General features: G+C 40.6%; 1 protein-coding gene across 3 annotated transcripts in view; it reads right to left on the reverse strand.

The window, feature by feature from the left end:
* Positions 1 to 8760: 8760 nt before the first annotated feature.
* Positions 8761 to 27829, reverse strand: part of trim44 (tripartite motif containing 44) — a 62998-nt gene continuing 43929 nt past the window's right edge. For all 3 annotated transcript variants that reach the window (XM_054777872.1, XM_054777873.1, XM_054777871.1), the window contains one exon: positions 8761 to 12506. In XM_054777872.1, the coding sequence (XP_054633847.1) occupies positions 12422 to 12506 (85 nt within the window). In that variant the 3' untranslated portion in view covers positions 8761 to 12421. The remainder of the gene's footprint in view (positions 12507 to 27829) is intronic.

Consider the following 27829-nt stretch of genomic DNA (forward strand, 5'->3'; position numbering starts at 1 on the left):
CCAAAAATTACAGGTGAACCATTAAAGTTGAGTACAATATGTTGGTTGACCTGTAATTTTGTATATTTCTCCAAGACAAATATTGGTTACTGCTGTGACACCTATTAGCATTTGTAATTTTCTGCATCCTGGGATCCACCCTCTTATCTCCTCACGCAGATGTGACAAAGACAATCACTGAGGACAATCAATCAAGCCTTTGTTGACTTGGGTCAGAGGGGGTGGAACCAACAATTGCCCAGATCAAATTTATGGGTGTACCCTGCTTGTATTGAGCAGCCATGGCAGAGTTGTGTGTTTGACGCGTTTTCCTCCTTGCCATCCCTGCTACCCATCTGTGGTGGTCTCATTAGGCATGCTCAATCAGTCTCAGAAGACTGTCTTGCATGATGTGTACTGCATTCAGGGGCGTCAGAAGGGGGGCAAAAGTGTTGACGATTGCGGAGACCCATGACTGACAGAAACCCTGGAACAGCCATCACCAATTGGTGGACCTGGATCCGGACGATGATGGTCCCTTACGAAGACAGACATCGAAAAAAGAATAATTTGAGATTTTGAGAATACAGTCGTAATTGTACGAGAAAAAAGTCGTGAATTTACAAGAAAAAACGTGGTAATATTACGAGAATAAAGTCGTAATATTACAGGGAAAATAGAGCAGCATGCCGCCTGTGTTAAAATACATCATCAGTATCAGGACCTTGAAAAAACAGCAAGAAACTGCGTTTACGCCGAAGAAAGAACCACACCGACCTCGAGGAAATAGCCTCTTTATTACAACGTTTTCTCGTAAATATTACCTTCGTCAGTGCTATTCATCTCTGAACTGTAGTAGGGGCGAACAGACTTTCAGATTTGGCGGTAACAACTCTCTTTGTCCGGTGGCTAACTTCAGGAAGGAATGACAATTTCCTCTTGCTTCAGTCAAGCTTTGATTTACAACATGGCAGCTGAGCACCCTTTTTCATAGCTGTCTCAGGCAATGCATGCAACATAGGGTTACGACTTTATTCAAGTAATATTACAATTTTTTTTCTCGTAAATTTAGGACTTTATTCTAGTAAATTTACAACTTCATTCTCGTAATATTAACATTTTTTTCTCGTAAATTTCTGACTTTATTCTCGTAATATTACACCTTTTTCTCTTGCCGACTTTATTGTCCTAAAATTACGATGTTATTCTGGTAATATTACGATTTTTTTCTCGTAAATTTAGGACTTTATTCTAGTAAAGTTACAACTTTATTCTCATAATATTAACATTTTTTTCTCATAAATTTCTGACTTTATTCTCGTAATATTACACCTTTTTCTCTTGCCGACTTTATTGTCCTAAAATTACGATGTTATTCTGGTAATATTACGATTTTTTTCTCGTAAATTTAGGACTTTATTCTAGTAAAGTTACAACTTTATTCTCATAATATTAACATTTTTTTCTCATAAATTTCTGACTTTATTCTCGTAATATTACACCTTTTTCTCTTGCCGACTTTATTGTCCTAAAATTACGATGTTATTCTGGTAATATTACGATTTTTTTCTCGTAAATTTAGGACTTTATTCTAGTAAAGTTACAACTTTATTCTCATAATATTAACATTTTTTTCTCATAAATTTCTGACTTGATTCTCGTAATATTACACCTTTTTCTCTTGCCGACTTTATTGTCCTAAAATTACGATTTTATTCTGGTAATATTATGATTTTTTTCTCGTAAATTTAGGACTTTATTCTAGTAAATTTACAACTTCATTCTCGTAATATTAACATTTTTTTCTCATAAATTTCTGACTTTATTCTCGTAATATTACACCTTTTTCTCTTGCCGACTTTATTGTCCTAAAATTACGATTTTATTCTGGTAATATTACAATTTTTTTCTCATAAATTTAGGACTTTATTCTCGTAAATTTACAACTTTATTCTTGTAGTATTACAAGTTTTTTCTCGTAAATTTATGACTCTACAGTATTCTCGTAATATTACAAGTTTTTTTCTCTTGCCGACTTTATTCTCCTAAAATTACGATTTTATTCTGGTAATATTACGATTTTGTTTTCTTGTAAATTTACGACATTATTCTCTTAAATTTACAACTCAATTCTCGTAATATTACGATCTTTTCCTCGTAAGTTTACGACTTTATTCTCGTAAATTTACAACTTTATTCTCATATTATGAGTTTTTCTTGTACATTTAGGACTTTATTCTGGTAATATTACAACTTTATTTTCGTAAATTTACCACTTAATTCTCGAAATCTCAGATTATTTTTTTTGCCCTCAATTTGGCCCTAATACTCCGTCATGTTACACAGACCCATAATCAATTAAAGTGAATGGGAACTATTACATTAACATATAATCATGTTTGCGAACCGATCACAGCGGCAGATTGGGAGTGTAATTACGTCAGTTATCACAGTTACGGATGGCAAACGTGGCAGACGTCACCCAGAATGTGTGTTTACTTGCTGAAAAGGGAATGAGAGAACCATGGCTTGGTTAAAAGTAAGAAAAATTGATAGAGAAAACCCAACATTTCAAGGTGAATGGACGGACCGATACATGTCCATGCTTCCAGAATCCAGTGTGTCTCATATGCTCTGAAACTGTAGCGGGAATGTGATGCGCCATTACGAGACAAACCACATACTGTATCATTCAAGGGGAAGTCTGATGTGAGAACGCGGATAACAACATAGCTCAGAGCCCTAAGAAAAATCCAGAGTCATAACACATTCATTTACAGCACAGCAACATGCAAATGAGGCTTCACTACAGATTGTATGGATATCGGGGCAAAACAATACATCCTTCACTGATGGGAGAGTTGTGAAGGAGTGCTTCTGCTGCAGAGACCTTACTCAAAGAGGAACTGTGCGACAAAACCAAGCAAATCCCAATGTCAGCTTCAACAATAACCAGAAAGTCTGAAACTTTAACAAAGGATGCGCTGTTGCAGCTTTTCTTTTCGAGACACTTAAAGTGAACTGTGTTGTATTGAAACAATAGGGAGATGTGCAGGGTTTCATTACATTTCCTGGTCATATGAGCTGGTCTGTTTGATGCAATTTAAGGCAGAATGAGGTTCGCACTGTCGATGTGAAAAAAAATTGCATTAACGGACTTTACTCAATTTTAATTGTAGACCCCCTGCCCTAGAAACTAGTAGAGCAGACAGTTGGGTGCCCAAAGTGATATTTTATTTTTCCTGCTTGAAGCCGTGTACCCGTTACTCCCGCACACTACACCCATAAAAGCATAAGCGTCTGTAAGCACACAATAAAACATCTTACTCTGAATTATTTGATAATATGATTTTATACAATGGAACCTTGGTTTTTGAGTTTGGGTTTTGTCTTAGTTTGCGTACATTTTCTGGTTAGCGTACAATATGGTGCGCCTCTTGTCGTTTTATTAGTACACTATGTGAGTCCAACTGTGTTTGCAATGCATTTTTTTTTTATCATGAAACCGGCTGTTAGCAGCCTATCAGCATGCTAACAAAATGGAAACCGGAACTCATTGTCCCCAAGGTCTGTCGCCCGTGTACGACGTCATTAGCGGTTAACTCTGTCTGTGCAAATTAACACAGTTACGACACAAATCTCTGCTTTTAGTTTGGCGAAATAACCCACACAGAAGCCAAAGAAAGCTGCAAGTGCCAGTACTTTGATAAAAAAAAAAAGCTGAGAGACACTACTGAACATTTTTTCCACCTACCCAAAATCAGCTGACCAGCTGGTCCAGACGGACTACTGTCCATCGATTAAGTCACTGTTATATTGACTGTCATGTACGGAGCACAAGGTGCTCGCCGTGCCGCTATGCCATAAAAGTAATTCCTCTGTGTTAGCTCCTATAATAACTATGTTGTCATAACTTGGTTAATATGCAGGTTTTTACAGGGCTTTATAGGCGGAATAGGTGATTAGGTGGCTGTCTAGAAAGCACCGAAAAGGGAAAGACGCGTGTTCTTGTCTCACATAGAGATTGTGGATGATGGGCAACATTTTTAAAAGTGCAGTTTTCTTTGAATTGCTGCATCTCCTGCCAGGTTTGCCAATTACCTTCATTAAATCCAACCCTTCTAATCTGCAAGTGTGGCGTCAATGATCGGTTCACTGCTCTTTAGTTCACAATTTGTAATACTTCATTTCTCGCTTGACTGTTAGAGATATTGCCAAATCCCATACGCAGCCTGGTGGCAGCACAGTATGCATGATTTACAGTGACAAAGTATTACTTTAATAGTAGAGCAGCTGTGCTTTTCATTAAATACATAAACAATTGATTTACCCTCACAATGCACTCTTTGATTTATTTAAGATCATTTCCTTAGTAGCAACTGTCGACTTTTGAAAGACGGCATGATGAATGGCTGCTGCACATTGATAGAGCGCTATTTGTGACGCTGCAAGCATTTTAGATTTCCACTCTAATGCACCTAGATTCACAAATTATGCAAAGTGAGGCCATTTTATTCCCTTGTCTGAGAATATAGGGAGCGAATAGAACAATTAAGCAAGTGGCCCTGCTGTCATGTAAAGGTCAGAGCAGCGCTAGCAGCTCACTCTGCAGAGCATGCATCACAGAGCACCTCCATCATATTAATGGAGTTCAGTTTAACAGCGCCGGCAATACCAGCTTGATGCGAGACCCTGTCCCTGATAAAACTGGACCAATCAGCCCTTTTATCACACACGGAAGCCGCTCTATCTCAAAGCTATCTCCCAGACTTGGATGCACCTTTTCTTCTCCTGAGGCCAGGTCAGAGAACACAAGCACTGCTTCACACAAGCCCGCGTGGCAGACACAATTAGCAAGCTCAGGGGGAGACAGCACAGCACAGACTGTGTACACAGCGTGAATGATAACAGGGATCATGAGCAAAGTGGGGGGGGGGGACGTTGAGTGGATCCGGCTAGGTTGCCAGGTTTCAGTGGACAGCTAATGTGGGCCGATGTAAAGATTGTCACTTATTTCCCTGAAGGGCAAAGAGAACGTCAGTGATTTGTGAGTCACTGACATGTGGACACATTTGCGCCATCCAAGATTCCATTTTAATATCAGTACGCACACAAAGCCTGTGTTTGCTTACATGTCGCTTTGGGCAAAGATATTGGGAAGGGAGCCTGAGAATACTTTACTTTTCCACCCACCTCTCTATATTGAACATTTCTCCTGGTTGTGAAGACAATTCATCACAGATGTGACAGAGAGAGAGTATTATGTGCAACAGCTCCCAGAAGCAACAGCAGAAGGTGTTATCTAGACGGCATGTTCATTAGGATTCAGAGACACGTTCCGCTATCAGCTAGAGGAAACAAACTATTGCAGCTTCTTCTCACTGCAGCCACACCATCATGATCCTCATCTCTCTCGCCTTGCATGGGACCAGCTTACAACAGTCATTATACACTGTGAGCCCCATTCATTCATGTGCATCTTCTCCGCCGTGACATTTGTTTGGTTATACAAAACCCACTTGTCCAAGTAGGATACTCGCGCAGGAAAATACCGCACAGAGGTCAGCGACTGCGGCCCCAAAGAGTCTTTGCTAACCTGGGATGCAAGAGTGATGAGGCTGTCGAGAGGATAAATGGATTCCCCGCCAGAGCGGGCCCCGCCCTGTAATTGTTCATGAGCCAGGCTGCTGTCTGTACCTGCCACCTCTGACTGATGCCAGCTGTCAGTCAGTGTGGGAGGCTCCACACAGTCTCCATCACGAACACTCTATGCACAAGGACCGCGTGATTGGGAGACAGATGAGTGACAGTTTCTCGTCATCCTCCACTCACTGGATATAGACAGAAAGGAGGGGAGAGGTCCGTTTCCATAGTGTTGATGGGTTACAGTTACTGTGTTACCTCTGCCAAGCAGGAAGGCGAGAGGAATTGTTTTGATTGTTTGCAGGATTGTGCGGAGACTACACGTGTGTCTTACCTCTGGATGCTGCAGTACCACACTCCGTAGTCTCCGCCACTTTGCTACAGAGGTTGGTTTTCTTGCCGCCCTCAGTCTCTTCTTGAATAAAATGTGTTTTCTTACACGGTCAAGACATCTGCTGGCAAACATGCAAACAAACACAAAAGCAGTAATCCACGTATTTCCCCACTTTTGTTCGACAAATGTATTTAGCTTTCTGATGAAACCATCACCTCAGTCCGATCCAGTTGAAAACGATCCCCTCGTCTCGCGTGATCCTGTGAACCAGGACATGGCTTGCTAACACATGCACGGGTAAACAAACACTTATGGATCGTTATATGATCCGTAGGTGCGCATGTGAGTGTGAATGGTTGTCTGTATACATGTGCCCTGTGATTGGCTGGCGGCCAGTCCAGGATGTGCCCTGCCTCTAGCCCGAAGTCAGCTGGGATAGGCTCCAGCTCCCCCGGGGCCGTGATGCTGAACAGAATGTGGTTGAAAATGCATGAATGAATGAAATACAGATGGAGTGTGTGTGTGTGTGTATAAAACATTAATTATGAATATATTTGTGAAAAACCATGAGAGAGTGAAGCCGCGGAATCCGACGCACAAAGCGGTGAGGGATGACTGTATTCATAATTAATAACACAAAGCTTTTTATAAAATAAATCAATATTTATATCTATATAAGTGAAATGTTCAGTGAGACACACAAGCACCAGACTTGATCAGGCTTTTATTGCAGGTTTGCGTTATCTCACAACAGGCACCATAAACAAGCTACTGTTGTGGCCGTGACCCACGCCAAGTTGAAACCCCCGACATCACTTCCTGCCCTCCCCCACTCAGCTCCCCTCGCAATGGAACACATCAACAACACACATGAGCAAGGGTCTTATTTATTTGTTATTATTTTTTATTATGCCAACTGTACTGGGTAATACGAGTGTAAAAATAACAATTTCAGTGTTATTTCATGTGTAGCGTAATGTTAAAAACCTGATTTAATAGGTTGTAAACAGGTTTTCTATGCTCTAATTACGAAATATGCCTATTTTTTCTACAATGTGTCAATAAAAAAATGAGCCGCAAACGGCCTCCGAGCCTCACTTTGGACGCCGCTGCTTTTATAGCTTTTGGTCAGAGGTGAGGCTGTGATGTGACGTGAAATCTGTGAGCAACCACAACTTTCGTCAACGTTTTAGCTTGTTAGTGTCCTAGATCGGGCAATCCACCCTCAGAGCGAGTTGCAAACACACAAGAAATGATATACAGTGTTTCTCTTTTTATGGCGGAGGGGGTAGGTTCCCCAAATAGCCCACGATAAGTGAAATCCGCGAAGTAGCCAACTTCATTTCTTTTACAATGATTATATATGTTTTAAGGCTGTAAAACCCCTCACCATACACTTTATACACTTTTCTCGGACAGGAAACAGCATTTTCTCACATTTCTCTCCTGTTTAAACACAAAAAAAGTTGTAACCTTCGTTTGAATTTTAATGATCAACACAGGAAATTCCTTAGTCACTCTGGCATATTTCACTCCTGCGACCGTGCCTTTTCGTCCTGGCGCCTGTAGCATTTTTGTTAGAACATATTTCTGCAGACGAACCGAAGATTCATTTACAAGCTAGCAAGCAAGCTAGCAATGACTCTGGACGGCACAAAGGAGATTGATTGACAATGGTCTACAGCCAATCAGGACGCGGTGCAGATAGACACTCATTCTTCTTAAAGGGACCAGGCCTGTAACAGCGTTCATGCGCTGTAATAAAAAAAAAAAAAAGCACAAAAAAAAATCTGCAAAAGGTGAAACACGATAGAGTGAGGGAACACTGTACTACAAATAGACCAATCACAGCCTCAACTGTCCATATTGTCACAGCTCGAGGATTTTTCTTGGAGGTGCACGTCTCGACTGAACGTGAAACTGAAACAGGAAATCCAACAAAATGTGCGAAGCAGCACATTCAAGGGCCAAAATGCGTATCAAAAAAAACGTCCATGTTTGCAGGTGTGCTTGTGGAGTTATTCCGTTGATAAGCCGAAGTCTCGCGGGACATGCTAACGTCTCACGTGACACACAGTGACCCTCATAAATGTGACTTTTCCAGAGCCGTTTGTCGGCCTTCAAATCATACAACTTGAGAGGCCTTTGAGGCAATGTCTGGCCACAAAGGGTGATTTGCTCTTAAGGTAAGCTTGTCCTCACAATATGACATCAGGGACATGTTTGGGTCCAGTTGGTCGTTAAATCCAAAGTAAACAGTGGGAAATGTGAAAATCCATGCTAGCCTCCCTTGAGTGATGGCTATTTTTCCTTGTTTGTATGTGTCGGAGCCCAAGGGAGGGGGTTGGATGAATAAGAAAGTGCATTTACTGTGAGACAAGCAATTCAATCTCTTGAATGGAACAAGAACATGCAATCTGAGCAAGGACGGAGGTGTGGGTCTCTGCAACTATATGTCATTTTTCACAGGCTAATGCACATCCACACAAATGCCGAAAAAGCGCAAACACACATCGGAGTCCTGGGGCGTTGTGTTAGTTGACAAAAATCCTCCATTTCTGCCAGCCAGTAACAAACACCATCATTAATGCATGTCACATTGGGCCGGTGGGTGGCTGCTCCATCAATGCAAACTCATAAAGTCCAAATGTGTTTTTAAAAGACAGCCATCACCGCGGTGTCATTACTAGTAAGCTCGTCACGTAGCTAATTCAATCCCACAACCTATCAACCAATTAATTTGTGTCAATAGAAAAAAATGCCCAACGGGAAGCGAGGGTTCTCCGCTCGTATTTATTTGTGTGTGTGTGTGTGTGTGTGTGTGTGTGTGTGTGTGTGTGCATTCCTGTGAGAACATGCTCAGTGAATTGAACCTGGAAGAGCAGGTGTAATTGGGTGTGGAAAAAAGGGAACCTTGTGGTCTCCCAGGTTAAACATGATCAGACATCCTCTCACCCCCATTTTCTCCCGAGGCAGAATGTTGGCCCCTTCCTCAGGTTTTTTGATGGACTCAGGGCCGTAATCTTTGGGATGGCACACAGCAAGTGGTCAGAGGCACTTCAGCTTGCTTAAGAAAAGTGCTCTTTTATCGCAAGCAACACATAACAGTACGTTAACACATGAACACCTACTATATGGGTATTACAACAACTATGAATAGAACACAACATAAGAGTCTAACTCTATTTACAAGGTGCCTGCACGGCAACTCCCCCGATACTACAACACTGTGACATATTAGGTGTTGAATGTCATGTACATAACCTGTAAAATCAGCGCACAATTACATGGAGCCATGGAAACATTATGATGCAGCCATCAATAACTTCATGTTCTGTTTTTAAACGGTGATGATGTTGCACATTTCTTATGACGCCAACCATAATGCTCCGTTTTACTCAACCACGAACAAACACTGAGCTGGAGTTTTGGAGAATCTCCCCTCTGGCAGGGGTTTTCCAAAAGCAAAACCTATGTTTGCGTGTGGAAGAGAGACCAAACACATAAAAAAATATGTATTTTTAACATATCCGTATCCATGCACTCATGCTACATACGTCGAGACCAATCATGCAAAATAGACGACACCATCTTCTCATTTAAAATGCATTGTAACTTGTCAAATGACAGTAACTCGTAATAAATGAGTAAGATTTTGGAAGTAACTTACTTAATAGTGTATGGGACAGATTATTAAATCCCATTATTTGTGTAAAGAGAGCTAAAACGAGAATTCAAACCCAGAGTCAGTTGGTGAGAGTGACCACTGGATTTAATGAGTTTTTCCGGGTCAGTACCTCAATGCAGACGGAGCCAGACATGCTGAGAAAGCATTCTTTTCTCAGTGGACCATTTCAGGTACAGAGAGGGTATGACAGTAAACGACAGGTGGTTCAGGGGTCTACTGGTTGTGAATTTGAGTTGATAAAAGGGAGTTTTGGCCCGTTTGAGTGTCACCAGAAGACACCTCTGTATTGAGGCAGCTAATCTAAGGAGCTCCCTGACTTCATCACGATCCTTTCTTCCCTATCCTCCAATTCCCATTCCTGTCTGGAGGCTTTGCTGCTTTGAATCTTGATGAAGTCAAAGAAAAACGAGCAGCCGCAACATATTTGCTTTCCTGTTCCCAACTACCGGAACTTCACCTGCTTGCAAACTGTTCTTATAATCATGGATGCGTAACGAACCTGATTATCCACCAGTCACACTCACGGCAAGGTGCGTTCGCAAACACCGTAATACTGAACATAAACATAACACAAGCAGGTCGTCACTAGAGATGGAAAACTCGATTCTTTTTACTAACTCGAGCTCTTGTAAATCGCTCACAGATGCGAATCGGCTGCTCGATTCGTTCAAGTCACAGAGAGCATGTGCGAGTGTGTGCGCATGCGGCCAGATTGTTGAGCTGCATAAGCAAGGCCTCTCGTGGCGCGCCATTGCTGCTGAGGTCGGATGCAGTAAGACAGTCTTTTGAAACGTCTTCAAAGATCCTGAGGTTTATGGAACAAAAAAGTCGTGGTAGACCTCAAAAAATGGCACTGGATCTGAACCTGGATCTGAGGATCCGACTGGCTGTCCGTGAAGACAGGAGACGATCCTCGGCCCAAATGAAGGTTGTTAATGGTACAAAGTGCAGTCCAATAACCATCAGACGGCAAGAGAAGGATTTTAAGAACAAAGAAACGTCTTCAAAGGCTTGTCTCCTTCAACGCGACAACATTGCCTGTTTGGAATTTGCACAAGAGCACCAAACATGAGACAATGAAAGGTGGAAGGAAGTTTTATTCTATTGACGGTCCTGATGGCTTCCAGCGTTACTGGCATGACAAGGACATCTCACCTGAGATGTTTTCCATAGTGGCCATTATGATGAACAATGGAGCTTCAGGTTGTGCAGGGGCGTCAAACGGCGGTGACTATGTGGAGATGTTGCAGGGGGCATCCCTCATGACTTATGGCCCTCGTCTGTGTGGTAATGACTGGTTTGTCACCAGGACAATGCTGCAGACAATGCCCACCTGACAAAGGACTTCCTCCAGAGGAATAATGTCACTCTTTTAGACCATCCTGTGAGTTCCCCTGATCTAAATGCATTTGAAAACATTTGGGGATAGATGGCAAGGGAAGATTACAAAAACGGACATCATTTCCAGACAGTGCATGCCCCCCATGAAGCCATCTTCACCACCTGGAGCAACATGCCCCCTAGCATCCTGGAAACACTGGCATCAAGCGTTCCCAAACCAATTCTTGAGGTGATTAACAAGAATGGCGCAGCTACTCATTACTGAGTCCTTTTTGAAAATGTCATTTCTATTTTAAGGGGGTTCTGTTTTTGTTTTTTTGTTTTTTTAGCTATGGTGTTAAACTTTTTCACTTCAATTTCAGCTGGTCTGAAATGTTTGATCAGGAGTGTATGTAAATGATACTCAACCCTATTTGTAAAAGTGTCCTGGGTGCCTTTTCAGGTCCAGTAATAAAGACATTGTTGTTCAAGTGTAAATATAAACGTCATCTTTGACATTAAATCGCTATTTATTTCTAGGTTCAAGAGAAACATAGACAAATATCAACGTGGGAATCAGGGTCCTATCTTTTTTTTTTTAAATGATGATGCTGCTGCACGAAGTGCACCCCAGTGCAGCACTCCTTAGTGTTGTCATGCATGGCTCACAAAGCACAGACTTGCACTGTAGAATTTATGACAGAAGAGAAACAATCACATTAAAAAGCATCTGCTTATACAGATAGACTTGTCGCGGTGCACGGTGAATGAAAGCCGTGCTTGAACGGGTCAAGGTGGAAAGTGTGTAAATTTGTCACGGCAAGAGTGATGAGTCGTTATATGAGTAGTACACACAGAGCTGATAGTGCGGCAGAGGTCTTTTACAAAACTTAAATTACGGTTTGATTTTCGCCCAACAAAGACTCATAAACCTCTCTAAATCAATACGTGTCAAACTGCTCTGTAGGTCCTAAAAAGCATTTGCATACAAATGCAAGTGCAGTAAGAATCAGGGAAGGAGACACAGATGGGGAGTATGGAAATAAACATTAAGGCAGCAGGATGACGGGAAGCAGAAGAGACAAGAGTATAAAAAGTTAGATGTGTTTTTTCACAATAAAAAAGAAGCTTTGAACTCTGCTGTCCTAAAAAACTGAGTCCTAATGCTGAGCCTAATGGACTAAGCAACGTTACCCATCTTCCTCGCTGAGTCCGCCAGGCTCACCTGGATCCAACTGGCAGCAGAAATTGGACCAGATTATAATCGATGGCAGAGAATTTCAGTGTTTCCCATTAAGCAAAGTTAATAAGGCGAGGGAAATTTCAATGTTTGAGAGTGGAAAAGCTGTTTCGACCCCACCGTTGAGCTCTCACAAGTTACTTCAAGGTCATTTCACTGCCATCTGGGGCGGAGAAGGTAGCTTCTAGCACACAACACAAGCCCAGCAAGTCCACTATCAGGGAGAATGGTCCACGGAAGCTCCAGAATCACTGTCTTCAAAGTCCTGTGGGTCCACCGGGTGAGCCCTCGGCTCTGGCAACCTAGAAAGCAGCACACAGAGATTTTTTATTTTTTTTCCCACACAAAAAACACGTACCCTCCATCACACATGACACACATATAATGGAGTATAATAAAGCTTTGTGAGATGTAATCAACATCAATCAATCAACACTTGAAGCAGAAAATCAGCCATTGCTTTTCTATTAGCAGCTCTGCAGTGATGGAGACAAAGTGAAAGCTAAATTGCTGAGACCTGTAGCAATCAGACGCTGCCTGATATATTCATGCACCATGCACACAGTCCCCACCCACAATCATAAGCTCTAATTGCACAATCTTGAAATGAGCATCTTTCTTTCCATCCAAAACGATGCAGACACACAATACCTGCTCTTGGTGGAAAACAGGCCTGTCCAAAATGTTTTTTTTTCATAATTTTTTTTTACTGGCCCGCAGTACATTCAAAAATACAATTAAGCAAGAATACAACAGCAAAAACAGGGAAAAAAACAAAAAGTTGAAATATTAAAGAAAATGAAGTTATTTTCTAAAGTTGTACTGTGGGAAAAAAACAACAAAGAATGAAGTAGAAAATGGTGACAACATTTGGATTTGTTTGGGAAAAACTTATGATATTAAGAGAATAAAGTCATAAGAAAAAAAGGTGTGATCTTATGGCGGGAAAAAAAAAAAGGAAAAATGTAATTTTTAGAAGCATAAAGGTGAAATATTAAAGAAAAAAAATTCTTCTCAAGTCGTATTACAAGAGACCAAACAAAACACAAAACGAAGTTGCAAATTTAGGTTTGGAAATGAATTAATTACGAGAATAAAGCCAAAATATGAGAAAATGGTGCACATTGGCACAACTTATTTATGTTTACGTCTAGTGCACGACAATAGTACACGTGATGTGCATTGTCACCACCACTTCCCGCATCCGTGAAGCAGTCGTGGCGTTATTTCGTCCCGCTGTATCTACTAGATTACCTACTAGATGCACACAACCTACTAGATTTTGAATTCCAGAGAAGAAGCTCATGCAATAAAGAAAGTTAAGTCTATATTTTCTCACAGCTGCAGGTAGAGAATGTGCAAAGGAGCAAGGAGTTAATACACTAAAACAAAAAGAGACACGGACAGTGTGGGAGAGGGAATTGGTGACTAGAAGACTTCGCTTCGGGCATTGTGATCAGTTATTAACAGAAAATCACAAGGAAGATCTAAGACGCGACAGAAATTCCTTTGTTCCAAGAAGTGGTGTGAAAGAGTCATGCACAGGCACGCTTTCATACGCACGGCCCGCATTGTTTGCACATAGGTTGCGGTGCGTTCACGTTGAATTCATGCACGATTAGTTGGCAAAAATGATGCGTGCGACAAATTTTGAACATTTCAAAATGTTCTTTGGGCACTGGCATACAGCCCCGCATAGTTTACACATACTTCACATCTGTTAACAACCACGTTACTCACACGGTGATGTTTTAAAATACGCATTGACCAAGAGAATAATAGTTGCAGCCCTACACGAGAGCGCATGTCGCTCTTCTCACCGAGCAGCAGGACCCTGCCCTTTCTAAAAGCACTCACAGGCAGCTCAGTCTTGTTTGTAACATTGAAAAAAAACGACAAAATGAAGCGACAAGTTAATTTGTATTTCTAAACATACTTGTTTTGCTTTTAATGTTTTTACGTACTGCAAGCCTCAGGCAACCCACCACCGTAAATAGATTGCACTCATGTGGGAAACACTGCAGTGTATGCCCAGCTTTGTGTAGTTCCTCCCCTCAGGATTTGATTGTAAACTATGAGAAGGAGTAGACCAGGAAGACGATGGCAAATAGGACGGATCCCATCGGTCTTCCCCCACCGCATTTAATAGAATGCATAGCGTAAATCGTCATTGGTAATAGAAATGAAGCACATATCACGTTCTAAATGTAGAAAACTGCAATCTCGTCTAAATCACTGTTTGTCATGCTGGTAGTTTGCCATTAGCTATCTTGTTTACATGTTTTTGGGGGGTCAGTGGCAAGGAAGAATACCATTTTAAATGTTTGTCATTCTACCAGTAGCTATCATACAGTCGTAAATGCCTGGTAGGGATGGAGAGTGGATGAAGGGGCTTAGCATCATGTAAAACAACAATACAAAGCTCATGCAAATTGCATTTGTTATCATCGACATACCTGTGAAATGTGCTGACTACAATAGACTTCATTGACTAATAATAATGAAACCTAGCAGAAACACCCTCATGCCCACATTCTTGGTTTGAGCTAAGTTCTACCCCCGCCTAGCATGTTAACATGACATCATTTCAGAAGTGATAAAAAATGGATGAAATTGTGATCATAATTCATCAAATGTAAATGGGATCAAAAGAGCTTCTCCACCTTAGCAGTGCTCAAGTTGCATCACACATCTATTCATATGCACGCATGCACACACACGCGCACACGCCAAAGAACAAGAACGCTGATGACACGAGAAAGCTCATCGGAAGCAATTAGGAGCTCATTGTCATATTTAAGGTCTTTCTGTGTGCAAAGGAACCACAGAGGGAAATAGGAACATTTACTGAGCTGCCACTCTTCAGTGCCTTTTGAGCTGTGTGACCCAAAATGATACTACAGTATAAAGCGAAAGTTTCACTCTTTGTAACGAAGCTACCCCAGTCAAATATGTGACATTGTTCTCAACCAGTGATTCTCAACTGGTGGGTCACAATCCAGAAGTGGGTTGCGGAGCCGTTTTCTGTGGGTCGTGGTGTCTTTGCCAAAAAAAAAAATAGTGTGATGACCCATTGGCCATGAACGCAAATGCTCTTTGCATGAGGTGTGTACCATGTTTATGGGCGACTTGGTCAAGCTTGAGCAGGAGGGGAAGGACATGGAGTGTGGACTTAAGGCGCTGTCCGTCCGAAACACAGCTAGATAGCTAGATATTACGGAAAAGAGCACTGTATAAAGCGAAAGTTCAAGTTGTGTTGTGTGGGCATATTCTGCCCACAATGCTGATTTAATGCCCTGTTCCATCTATTGACCCAGGCGGAGTGGTGGTCTACAGAAGAAATGGTCCTCCTATTATTATGAAACTATTATTAAACTTACCTATACAAATATTTTTTTGAGTTTGTGAATAAAAATGTATTGTTGCTGACTGAAAATGAAACAGTGTTATTTTGCACTACTTCAAATTCAAACTGGACTTTAACGTCTTTTCATTACAGGAACTGTTTGCAACTTGGCATGTCCAAACTTGGAAAAGGGCAGGCTATACATTCGTCCCTCGTTTATCTCGGTTAAATGTTCCGCACACGACCGCGATAAGTGACTTTCCGCCAAGTAGAATTCAGTAATAGCATAGCAAACCTGTTTATGACTTTCTAAATACAGTGTGTACCATTGTTAGAGCCCTGTAGGCATGAAATAACACCCCTATAGTCACCTTTACACTCCTATTATTCTTTGTTTACACCACATTGATCATGCGCAGGCTACGGCATCACTGCAAGGACACAAGCGACGGCCACCGCTTTAAGCATAACATGCTACCAACCGAACTGGTTAGCCTCCGATTAATTTATTCTAAAGGGTTTCTGCCCGCCCCACTATTTGAGAAGCACTGCATCATTACTGACGCCTAGTGACCAGAATACTACATATGACTTGTCTTTCAATATCTTTACACTAATAATAGGCCATAGTCAATCACAAAACAGAAATCATTTATTCATGGGTGATGGTGGGGCCCGCAGCCAAACCAGTTATAAACAATTTGCCTCAGTTTCCTGGAACTGCTGAACTTAGTAGATAGTTTGACTATGACCTGTGCAATGACTCACACTTGATATTTGGATGCACTTAAAATGAGGGCCCGCCGCGAACAAATTGATTTATTTTTGCAGTGTGTGTGGAGGCAAATGTTTAAAACTGGCAGAGATGAATGCTATGAATGCCAACAATTTCTGCATGACCATGTCTTTAATTTTGTAAGCCACTGTGCAAAAAATTAATATGTTTTTTGAGGAATGGTTTCCTTTCAAGCAACAAAGTGATTAATATCTACACCAACCTGGTGGTTTTGTATTATGTGCTTCCATATGATTGCTATCTGGCCTTGTTCTTATCTCCTATCGCTCATCCAAGGGCACATTTCCATCATTCACAGCCTCTGTCATCATGAAGCAGCTCTACACGGTTCCACCTCCACGGAGTCATTTTTTCCAACCCATGCTGTGAGCAGCAAGAGCTTTGAGGACAGGAGAAAAACACCCCTAATATAAGCAAACGATGAGTTTGAGCACTGCTCCCTGGATAGCAGTGTCTATGGAAACAAACAGTTACTTCCTTTCAAATACCGCACCTCCTTGAGGAGCCACTGCTCAAAACTCACACCAGGGTATCACATAAACTGACCTAAATAAATTTCTTCAAAATGCTTTGCTGTCAATCTCTTACATTTTAAACACACTGCAGCATGGAGTAACCATACAAACGCATGCATTTTGGTGCTGCCAATTAACTGTCGAAAAGAAATGATGACATCGTGTGTACACCCGCATACCGCCACAGTTGCTACAATTTCTCCCTGCTCTCTTTACTGTACATTCAATGGATTAATTATTCAATAGCTCAGCTCCCATTCAAGATTCTTGGCAACGGCACCGTGCATACTTTCATCGACCACACTAATTTTACTCAGTATTCCAATTGGCTCCAGCACCACTGTGTGTTGTCAGCACCACACGGAAGTGTGCAACACAGTTCCCTGATGGCATCTGAGGTACATTTGTATTTGTTTGAGGCAATTTAATCAGCAGGAACCCAAAGACTTTACATTTAAATATACATATGGTGGTGCAAAAGCATGGCCTCTTCTAGAGAAGCAAATAGAGTTTTTATATCAAGCCTGTCTTTGGTAAGACCGAGCACACATAGATGTAATAACTTATTCATTCCACCCACAGGAAAAAAGGCCTTGAGAAAAATGGCGTGGTGACAGAAAAAGGACAGAGAGAAGCCTTGACATGCAACAAAATGTCAGGAGGTGCTTGATACATTCTCTGCTGCAAAGTTAAAGCCCTTGCTTTGCTCTATTTCTCTCTGCGTTCATTCATCTTCCATGCCCTATAATAAAAGATCATTTGGCTGTGCGGCTGTGTGTGCGTGCAAATGGGTGTGTCATTCCTGTCACCTGGGTTCTCTGCTTGCATGACTTATTCATAAGCATTAATGCAGTCGATGTATTATTGATCAGGGCTGATCATTGCCTCTTCCCCTTGGCATGACCGCGGCCTGAGGACAGGGTGAGATTAGACTGGTAGATCTGACACACGGCTGTGCTTTTTGGTGATGGACGGACAGCAAATTAAAAGATGGGATTATGCCAGGTGTATGCATGTGGGAGGGCAGGACAAGATGGGGATATAAGTGCATGTTAACAAGACGACCTAGTGAAAACTGGACAGTTGCTTCCTCTGTGTGTGTGTGTGTGCGCGTGTGTGTATGTTCATCAGAAAACGCTGTCAAAACAGTGTCCATTCACACAGATTGCTAAAACAGCTGAAAATGGTGTAATACGTATGCCAGACCATTAGTTGGCACTACATGCATGCACTGACTGACCTCCCAAGTCTTATCCAAAACCCATATTTTGAATATCCTTTGCTGGTATGCATGTGAAACCAAAAGTTGATTGATAAAAGTGATATCATTCCACTGGCATCAGAAGTGGTGCTGTAAATGTACACTTTGCGAGACAAATTTTATCCAATTACTCTATTATATTAAATTATTATTACAGTATATTGAGCATTGCAAATGTTACAACAAGGCTGCGGCCCACCATTATTGTTTTGGTTTTGACTTCTTTGCGCATGTTGACATTGAACACTTAACACACAAGCTCATATATTGTTGTCACCGCCGAGTTTTAATTTAGTTTTTTGGCTCCAAAAGATACGGTGGCCCAGCAGTGCAAAACACGTTAACAACCTCACGAATCAGACAGGAAGCGGTAACATTTGGAGTTGTGGCGGATGTTAACGGAGGACATTGGCATCATGTTTTGCTCGTTTGTGGCACACACTTGAGCTGCTTGACTCCATTTTGTTGCACATGCAGCCGGTTGTTGGAGTTGTATAATGGTACTTACCAGACGGAAAGAAAAGATGTACTACAGGCGTCAACCAAATATTTTAATGAGGGTATAACAGAGGTATATTCCCTTTCTGGGTGGTGCAATTGTAATTTGTTTTGCTTTGTTTTGCACTTTTCGGCCACTGTAAAAGTGTTATTTACAGCCAAAACGACATCAGTGCTACCCGTACATTCATTTGGTAGGCCGTGTTAGCGCAGAATCTTTTCATTGTCAAAACAAAACTCACCCAGCATCTGTCGTGACTCCTTCCTTAGATGTCTGCCAACTTTCAGGTTAGAATCATCCTTGTACCATCACTGCCCCCCTCAGATCAAGGAAGGGGGATCTTTGATACTGTATGTCCATTTAGCCTAGGTCACCATGACAATGCACCCTGGGCTGGCCTGTCCTGGCTGTGTTGGTGCTGTTCTGCTCGTAAATACCTGTGAGAACCCCAGCGCAACGTTGACTGTATGTGATTGTGTCCGACACTTCAAACCTGACCATTTGTACTTCAAACACAAACACATTATACTGTATTTGGTTGCTATATTTAGCGAGTATTCAGACACCTCTAGAGGCTCTTTTTCAGAAAAGCAACTAGTGACAAATCTTGTGACTGTTTGTTGTCACAAGATCACTTGTCGCTTGTTTATCGCATTAAGTGGTTCCAGACCTGACTGTGGTAAGTGAATTTCTGCGGAGTAGGATTTAATATCAATAAAACTATTTTGGTAGTTACAGCATAGAAAACCTGTTTATGGCTTTCTAAATCATGTTTTTAACAATATTAGAGCCCTGTAGACATGAAATAACACCCCTATAGTCACCTTTACACTCCTATTATTCTTTGCTTACACCAAATTGCACAGGCTACAGGATCACTGCAGAGACATATGTATGAGAAGGCTACCACTAGCATAGCAAGTTAACAAGCTAACTGGTTAGCCTCTCCAATTTACTTATTCTAAAATTAAGAAATGGATTCAAACGGAGTGGGGAAGAAAGACAAAGTAAAAAGCCAAAAACTTACCACTTCCACATGGAACGGGAAAAGAACTTTATTTCACTCTATCTTGTCGGATATGCCAAGGCTGACTCCATGCAGTGTTAAGGTCATGTAATATAATGTCAGGTCTCATTACTGTAACATTACTGACACCCAGTGACCAGAATACTACATATACCTTGTCTTTCAATATATTTTTACTAATAATAAGCCATAGTCAACCACAAAACAGCAATAATTAATTCAATATTTTTTTAACAACCGTGATAGAGTGAGGGGGCGATGTTCAAAGTGCAATGTAGAGAGGGACGACTGCTCTTTTCAAAGCACTCACAGCAGCTCAGTCTCATATGTGACATGAAAAAAATGACACATGCACATGCACAAGCTCATGGCCTATTGTGCATATTAGACGATGAGGTCATTTCGCGACTTCTACCGACTTTTAGGAGAGCCAATACTCGTACTACTCCACCCCACCCATGCATTTTATGTCTTTGTTGTAGTACTTTTTGCAGTTCTGTATGAAGGCGAATTGTTTTGACAATGTAACATGAACTGAAGAAGCCTGCTCAGATGAGAGGCGATCGATTCAATTGCCTGACAGTACAATGACCTGAATGAATGGCAGTATTCACAGTCATGGACAATGTAAAACAAAGAAAAACTATTCCAGTTTTTACTAATTTGTCGTCCTGTTTTGTGCCCTGTTTTCTGTCTCTACTATTCTGTTCCTAAATTGGCCTCAATCCCCTTGGGGCATCTGGGAGATAGAAGCGGGAGGAGTCCTCCCTCTGATTAAGTTTAAATTTCCTGCTCCTGGCATGGACACCGCTAGGATCCTAAGTCATCATCTAGAAACACTCACATCTCTGTGGCAGTCTTGCAAGCTCGATCCAGCCTCACTGCCAATGAATCATACGGCAATAGCTTGGATATGATTGATGGGGTGTGCGCATGTGCGTGTGTATCACAGGGAGGAGCCCAAGAGCCAGACTGGAAAAATGGTCCTCTGAGGATGATTAAGCAAATGAGTTGAATGAGAAAGTTGTCAATATACTCTAGCACTGGTGGAAATCACCCACTGGGAAAACAAATAAATACTGCAATCTGCATATCCAAAGAGTAGTGATACCGTCTATATATATTCCATCGCATAAAATGGCAGGGCATATTTCTCAAGCCCATGAGGTTTGATCTAATGACAGAAGATCCTTAATGGTTATTGACAAGAGTCCATAAGGACGGAGTTGTACCAATTTTCTTGTGTGAAACAGGGCCACCATATAATGAAGTAAAACCCACTGCTGCTTTGCAGCAACAATTTTCATCAAATTAAAAAAGCTACAGAAAATGAACCTCGGATTTTGTGGGGAAGAGATGTTGTTGAACCGATCTATTGATAAAAGAATAAAAAAGGTAGCTTATACAATTAGGTATTATTTGCTTCTGTAGACTATTGGTTGTAATTGTAAAAGCCTACATTCCTCTGCTTTGCTCCATCTTGTTAGCCAACTTCCTCTGGTCTCTATGGATTTATGGTCTTTTCTTTCATCTGACAAGTGTGACTGAGGATGCATCATTTTGAGAGAGGCCCCGCACACACCTTTCATCCGAGCACCTCTCTGATCTTCCCAACACCTCGCTGCAATGAACCTGCCAGCTAGATTTTGAGATATAGATCTATCCCAATGACAAGGAATGTGAAGGAGTGGAAACGAGAGAGCCAAAGTGATGCACTGAAGTGGAGGGAGATTTAAAGCATGAGAGAATGGGGGATGGAAATGGGATAAATTATCAGATTGAGGAAAGCATAAGGCTGCAACTAACAATTGCAGCTAAAAAAATTTAAATAACCGATTAATTAGTCGATTATTTTTTTGATTAATCGATGAATCGGATTAAAAAAAAACAAACACATTCTTAATTTCCGCCTCTTTATTCAGAAATGGAAGATTTGAACTGACAAGAGAAAATAAGTGCACATAAGTTGCTGCTTGAATATTCTGTAAAAATAATTTTAAATAATAAAAAATGGAAATGTTTGACAAATAGCTTCAGTAAAACAATAAATGTACACAAAAACACAATCATGATCATTTTTCTTGAGTCGATTTAATCTGAAGCTTGTTGTTTTCAATTAATTGAGTTCAGTTAGGCCATAGATGGAGCACATTAATATGAAGCAAACACCTACAGTTAGTGGTTGGGCCCGCAATATATCAGAAAAGAAATAAAAATGGCCATCACTGTTTTCAAAAGTCAAAGCATGTGTGTGAATATCTTGTTTTGGCTAAAACACTAAAAATAATAGGTCTGCTTTCATGGATGACTAAAGAAATGAAAACATATTCACGTTTGAGAGGCTGAAATCAGAGGATTTTTACATACTTAAAATCAAAAAACGATGAATCGATCACTAAAATAGTTGTTGATTAATTGGGTAATCGATTAACGATCGATTAATCGTTGCAGCTCTAATCACTACTGGAAAGAAACAACTGTGTTGACGCTGAATTGGAAACATGAAAGAGATGGTTGAAGATCCAATGTGGAATCAGCATCGGGATTCTTTTAGTACCGTAGTTCTATTACACAAAAGCAACTGTTCAAAACCATCCATCCATTTTATAGCACTCAACCTGTTCAAGGTCACAGGGAGCTGGAGCCTTTGTTCAAAACGTATAATTCAGAGATTTCAGGAATTGCAAGCTATAACGACGGATTCTCCTTCGCTGGCCATGACTCCCACGAGCCGAGGGCTGGGCTGCACTGTATTTGTTTACAGACTAGACGGCCAATTATAAGGCACAATTAGTGTCCCTCACTTTTAATGTGTGCCGTGTAGAAAATCGGTACGCATCTGTGAAAAATTGAAGTTTCCATACAGATATACCCAATTATGAAAACATGCACCGTTAAACTCCTAATGTGTACAATTCCTGATAAAGTAATATAGGGATCTATTATTTTAAGTATCATTTACCTGCGTTAATCATGTGTGAAAAACATAAATATAATATGATGCAAGAGAGTCAGACCTCAGATGAACCGTTTCCATGCTAATAATCCTTAATTGAGTGCAATCACAGGGGATTGTTCTTGGCCCCATTCATCCCTCTATTCCTATACTGCATTACATCATTATGGTCATTATGTCTGACACGTCTTACCCATTGTAATGTCATGGCTTGCTTCTTCATTTCAATTGTGCCCGTGATGCAGGTGATCTAAAGCATGAAAGTCAACAGGTCATTGTAATCATGAGTTGTATAAAAACGATATGCATAAGTCCTGGAAGCATATTAAAAACAAGCTCAAACATCAAATAGGGAGCGTTATGGACTATTTTGTCTTGTACAGAGTTAACATGATTAAAAGATTCATAGAATGGGGGAGTGTATAATACGGCCATTTGTGATTACTAATCCCTCAGATGCCATCATTCATTTATAGCTGATATAACCACATGGGTTTAGGATTACTTTGAAAAACCTTTGACAAGAACTCTAATATCCTATAATACCAGCTAAAACTTCTCTGCCAAAAGAAAACTGGATTTCCTTGGCTTTAGCAAATTGGGGAAGGACTGTGAAGCAACTGAAATGGTCACGTGGATCAATACGTCAGGTAGTTTTGACAATGGACCAGTGTACTCTGGATATAAGACGCTACTGTTTTTACTAGGGACACGTCCACAACAAGCATTACGCAGATTAAAGTTATTACACGGGTAGCACAAAGGAACTAGTACTTAATCTGGTTACTGCTACTTCAGATTTTACTGTTATTACTTTATTGAAAACACAATTTGTGGTGCGTCAAAATAATCTGTTTATTAGTTGACAGGTTCCTTCCCGGTCCATGAAGGATGATGAATAGAAATGCAGACTCTTAAGTATTCTGAGGGATAGATGGGTCCATTGATGCCTTAGTGACGCAACATTGGAAATAAATTCCTGTACCTACACGTTTATTAAGATCGTCACAAAAATGGAATGTGTTCTTCCTTGGCCACAACAGAGACTTTTGCACAGTTGCCTCTGCTCAAAAGAGAATAATCATTTAAGAGTGCAAAGCATCATCTAGACCAGGGGTTGTCAAAGTTTACAGGGCCACAAACCCCTTATAGAAAAAAACCTTTTCGAAGGACCCCCTTATGGCCCTCATGCCAATTATTATTATTATTATTTTTGTATCTGCCATTTGTACTAGATGGCATAGGAATTATAGTAGATCCCCGCTTTTCATGACGGTTTTGTTCCTCCTGCTAGGTTGGTACTGACGTTCTCCCATTTTTATTTATTAGACTAGAGTCAGCTCCAGAACCCTCCCTGTTTCTCTTCCTTCAATACGCCTCACACACTTTACACATTTTAAATGATAAAATATATAGGTAGTCACGCTGTAAAAGTTACCGAATGGTTTCACTTTTGCATCTCACAGCAACTATGGTGCGTTCAAGGGCCACCAAACAAAGTGCGGAATTTCAACATTTGACGAAAAAACATTATCAGTGAAGCATAAAAACATAAACATGTAACAATTGCGTTCTTTTTTAACAGCGGTACACGTATGCTCTACATGTAATCTGTGTTATCATGTATTTATAAATGATTACTTCCTTAGGGTTAATGAGGTGTGATTTCTGTGAATAAAACAGCCTATTTTCAGGGGAATTAAAATAAAGTGAAAGTTAAAAATAAATAAAAATCCACAACTTTGCATCTGTATTTGTATTTACTTAATAGAAACCTTAATACCTTCATCCATCCATCCATCCATTTTCTATACCGCTAGACCACCGTGCGGCCCTCAATACCTTCATTAATAGAAATTAAGTCAAAGTAAAGCTTACAGAAAATGAACAGTAACAAGACTGGAACAGTCCAAATGAACTCACTTTGTTTTAAAACCAGGATAAAGCATACTTAATTGGTTCAACTTTAACATAACACTATTATTTTTGAAATTATTATTAAAATTGCTGTCAGAAAAGAATATTGTAACAGTGTTAATTAAAGTGCTCGTGACACCAAAACACATGTTAATCTCGTTCCTTTCGCCGCTAACATTGAAAAGCATATTTCCTGTTACATGTGTGGTCCAGTGTTGAAATATTTACCATTTTTTACTATTTTCGCCACTTCTTCTGGGACAAAAGGAGGAGCAAGTGATGTTTAGACTAGAAGTTCAAAAAAGTGCAGTTTAAGGTTAAGGTTAGGATGGAAAATGATGAATTATATAGTTAAAAAAAACAAAAACAAACTCGTAGACTGTTCCTCCACCTTTTAAAAAGTTGCATGCAATTTGTGGATAGAGCACAAATATCAAAATGAACACACAGATTATCCTGAAAGGCTGCACATCACCGAAAAGAAAAATAACAAAACTGTCCGCCAAGAAAAGATTCAGATGATACATATTTTTAGCTGACTGAATAATAAACAATGACAGCCTGCTTCTCTCAGACTCACTGCTCTAGTCCTACTGTTTACTGGGACGTTCTTCCCCTGAAAAACAATACAACACCCTGTGGTGTTTCCGTGCTGTTGTAGAGACTTAATCAGCTCATGGCGGAAGTGAAGAGACAAGGCACAACAAAAAGGCAATGCATCATGGTACAAGGGACAAAGCCCTAGCGGCTGTTTAATATGACTGACCCTTTGTGTGTACTGCAGCTTTCTCATCACAGAAACATGCAACTAGCAAGAAAAAATAAATCTCATCATCCTCCAAATGTATTCCCTCAAGTAGACCTCGAGCATTCAACCTAATGCTCATACAATGACATTATGTGGTGTAGAAGTGCAGTGAACAACACCCCGACAAAGAATTGCGTGCTGCTTCATGATGCATGTGTTATCCGATGATACCTGCAATCAGTCTGAGCAGCATGGCGGAAAGGTCAGCATTGCTGATGTTCTGCCAATATGAAGGATCAAACAGGTTTCTGTGATGCAGCAGGTGTGAGGAATAATTATGTTAGTGCAAAAAAAGCTAATTTCCAACCCATGTAAACAAATAACTAACAAATAACTGCTGTTAATGATAGAGGGGAGGAATGTGACCTCAATCCTACACTGGCTTGTGATTCGACATTTTTTGTCGCCACAGGAGACACTAGGAAGATTAATGGAGAGGAAGTGCAGCAACTTCTAACATGTAGCCCACAAAATACATCTTGGCCAAAATATGTATTTTGCACACTTAGAATTTTGTGAAATGTCTCTGAACAAATTTTATTTTGACCCGATGCTCCTGGCATAATGTTGCTGCACATTTGAACACTTCTTAAGTTTCTCTTCAAATTGGTAGGCTTCTCTCTCTTAAGCAGTCCATTCAGTACAGTAAAGTCTAACGGAAAGTCAGTCCACATGCCTTGGGAATTCTGAAATCTGTTCTAGACCCAACCAAAAACAATGAAACACTCATGCTTCACTTTAATAACAGTATAACAAAGACATCCTGTAATGCAAAAGTTGCAGCTATACGCTTCACACATCTACAGTAGCCCTTCCGTGTTACGTTTCATGGTTATGAGCACGATCACGTAAATTACAGTAGAACCTCAGTTAGTGTCCAAGTTTTTTGGTTAACGTACAACATATACGCCACAATTTTGCCTTACTTTGCGTGCATTCTCTGGGTAGCGTACAATATGGTGCACGTCTTGTCGTGCTATAATACACTGTGTGAGTTTAAATGTATTCTGAATGTATTTTCTATCAAAAAAACATTCTTTCTTGTTAGCATCCTGTTAACCAGCTAACAAAATGGCAACCAGAACTGGAAGTCTATGTCTAAGTCTTTGATGTCATCAGCGGTTGACTCTAAAAAATGTCAAACAAAACACTTTTTGTAGTTTTACAATTATGGTTTTATAATCATAAAACAACTCTAAATGCATATAAATGATGAATGAAAGGGTTTAATTAACATACAGAAAGGTTACTTTTATCTTCATTGACGACTGCTGTTGCCAAAGACACGATATGGCAGCGAGACACCACATTGACACCATCTTCCTGTTTTGTGTGAGTTATTTCTTGAATTTAACAGTGTTTCTCAACTTCTTTATCAAAATGCTGGTCTTTGGCTCCATTTTGGGTTACTGTATTGAGGTGAGAAACACTACTGAATTCAAGACACAGCTCATGGCAAACCAAGGTGGCGGTGGTCGATTTTGCTTACACATTGTGTCTTTGGAGACAGTCACGTCAACAATCACATCTTCAATGAAAGTGAAAGTAACCTTAAATGTTGATCTATCGCTTTTGTTCATCATCATATGCATTTCAAATAGTTTTCTGCAAGTAAAACTAGAATTGTAAATTGTAAATTTGATTTACTGTACAACAATGCTGATGAGCTAAGCTGTTAGCATTAATTCATGTCAGGCTATGTCCACACGAACAGAGATATTTTGAAAAACGCCTCTCCCCGGTGTTGAAAAAATCTTCATCCGCAGAGTGGCAATTTAAAACGTCCGTCTATAAGACATGCACGATCATGCTGTGAAGTGTAGTTCATTTTAATCGACCACGCCACAACTCTAACGCTTTCCATCTGCTGTGACGCTGTCATTGCTGAAATAATCCTGTGTGTATGGCTAATTGTCCTTGTTGAATTGCCTCCATGAGAGTAGTTATGTAGCAAATAACAGGCATATATAACAGGGAAGCTTTCAATGCGGGGGCGAAGCAGCTCAGTTAAACACAACCACGATGTCCTTGACATGTGAATATTCTCACACCATTCTTCCAAAAATAACGACCTTCTTGTCAAAGTTGTCCCGCCAGCTAGAGGTCCGATCGGGTCTTGTCCCAAACCGTCGTCGTTGTCAGGAAGTTTGTAGCAGCACTAGAGAGCAATGCGGCCACAGCAGCATCCTTCGAAGCCCATATTCTTTGGCCCTCGTCAATGTAAAGCGGAGGTCGGCGTATGTTTACTCTTAAACACACGAAAAGTCATCTCATTTTGCTTAAAACCAGCATTGTAAGGTTTGCCATTGAACACATTAAATGATACTTATCTAGTGTGGAAATGATGGCACATGCTGTAATTGTTCCGTCATTTGTCGGCAACAAGCCAAAAACTGTCCACACACACATGCTGAAGCCGGAGTTTTTGAAAATCTTCACCCTGGCCAGAGTTTTCCAAAAGCTCAGTTTTGAAGGAGAAAAAACTACGTTTGTGTGTGGA

Source organism: Dunckerocampus dactyliophorus, chromosome 5, assembly GCF_027744805.1.
Source record: "Dunckerocampus dactyliophorus isolate RoL2022-P2 chromosome 5, RoL_Ddac_1.1, whole genome shotgun sequence".
In the NCBI taxonomy this organism is placed as follows: Eukaryota; Metazoa; Chordata; class Actinopteri; order Syngnathiformes; family Syngnathidae; genus Dunckerocampus; species Dunckerocampus dactyliophorus.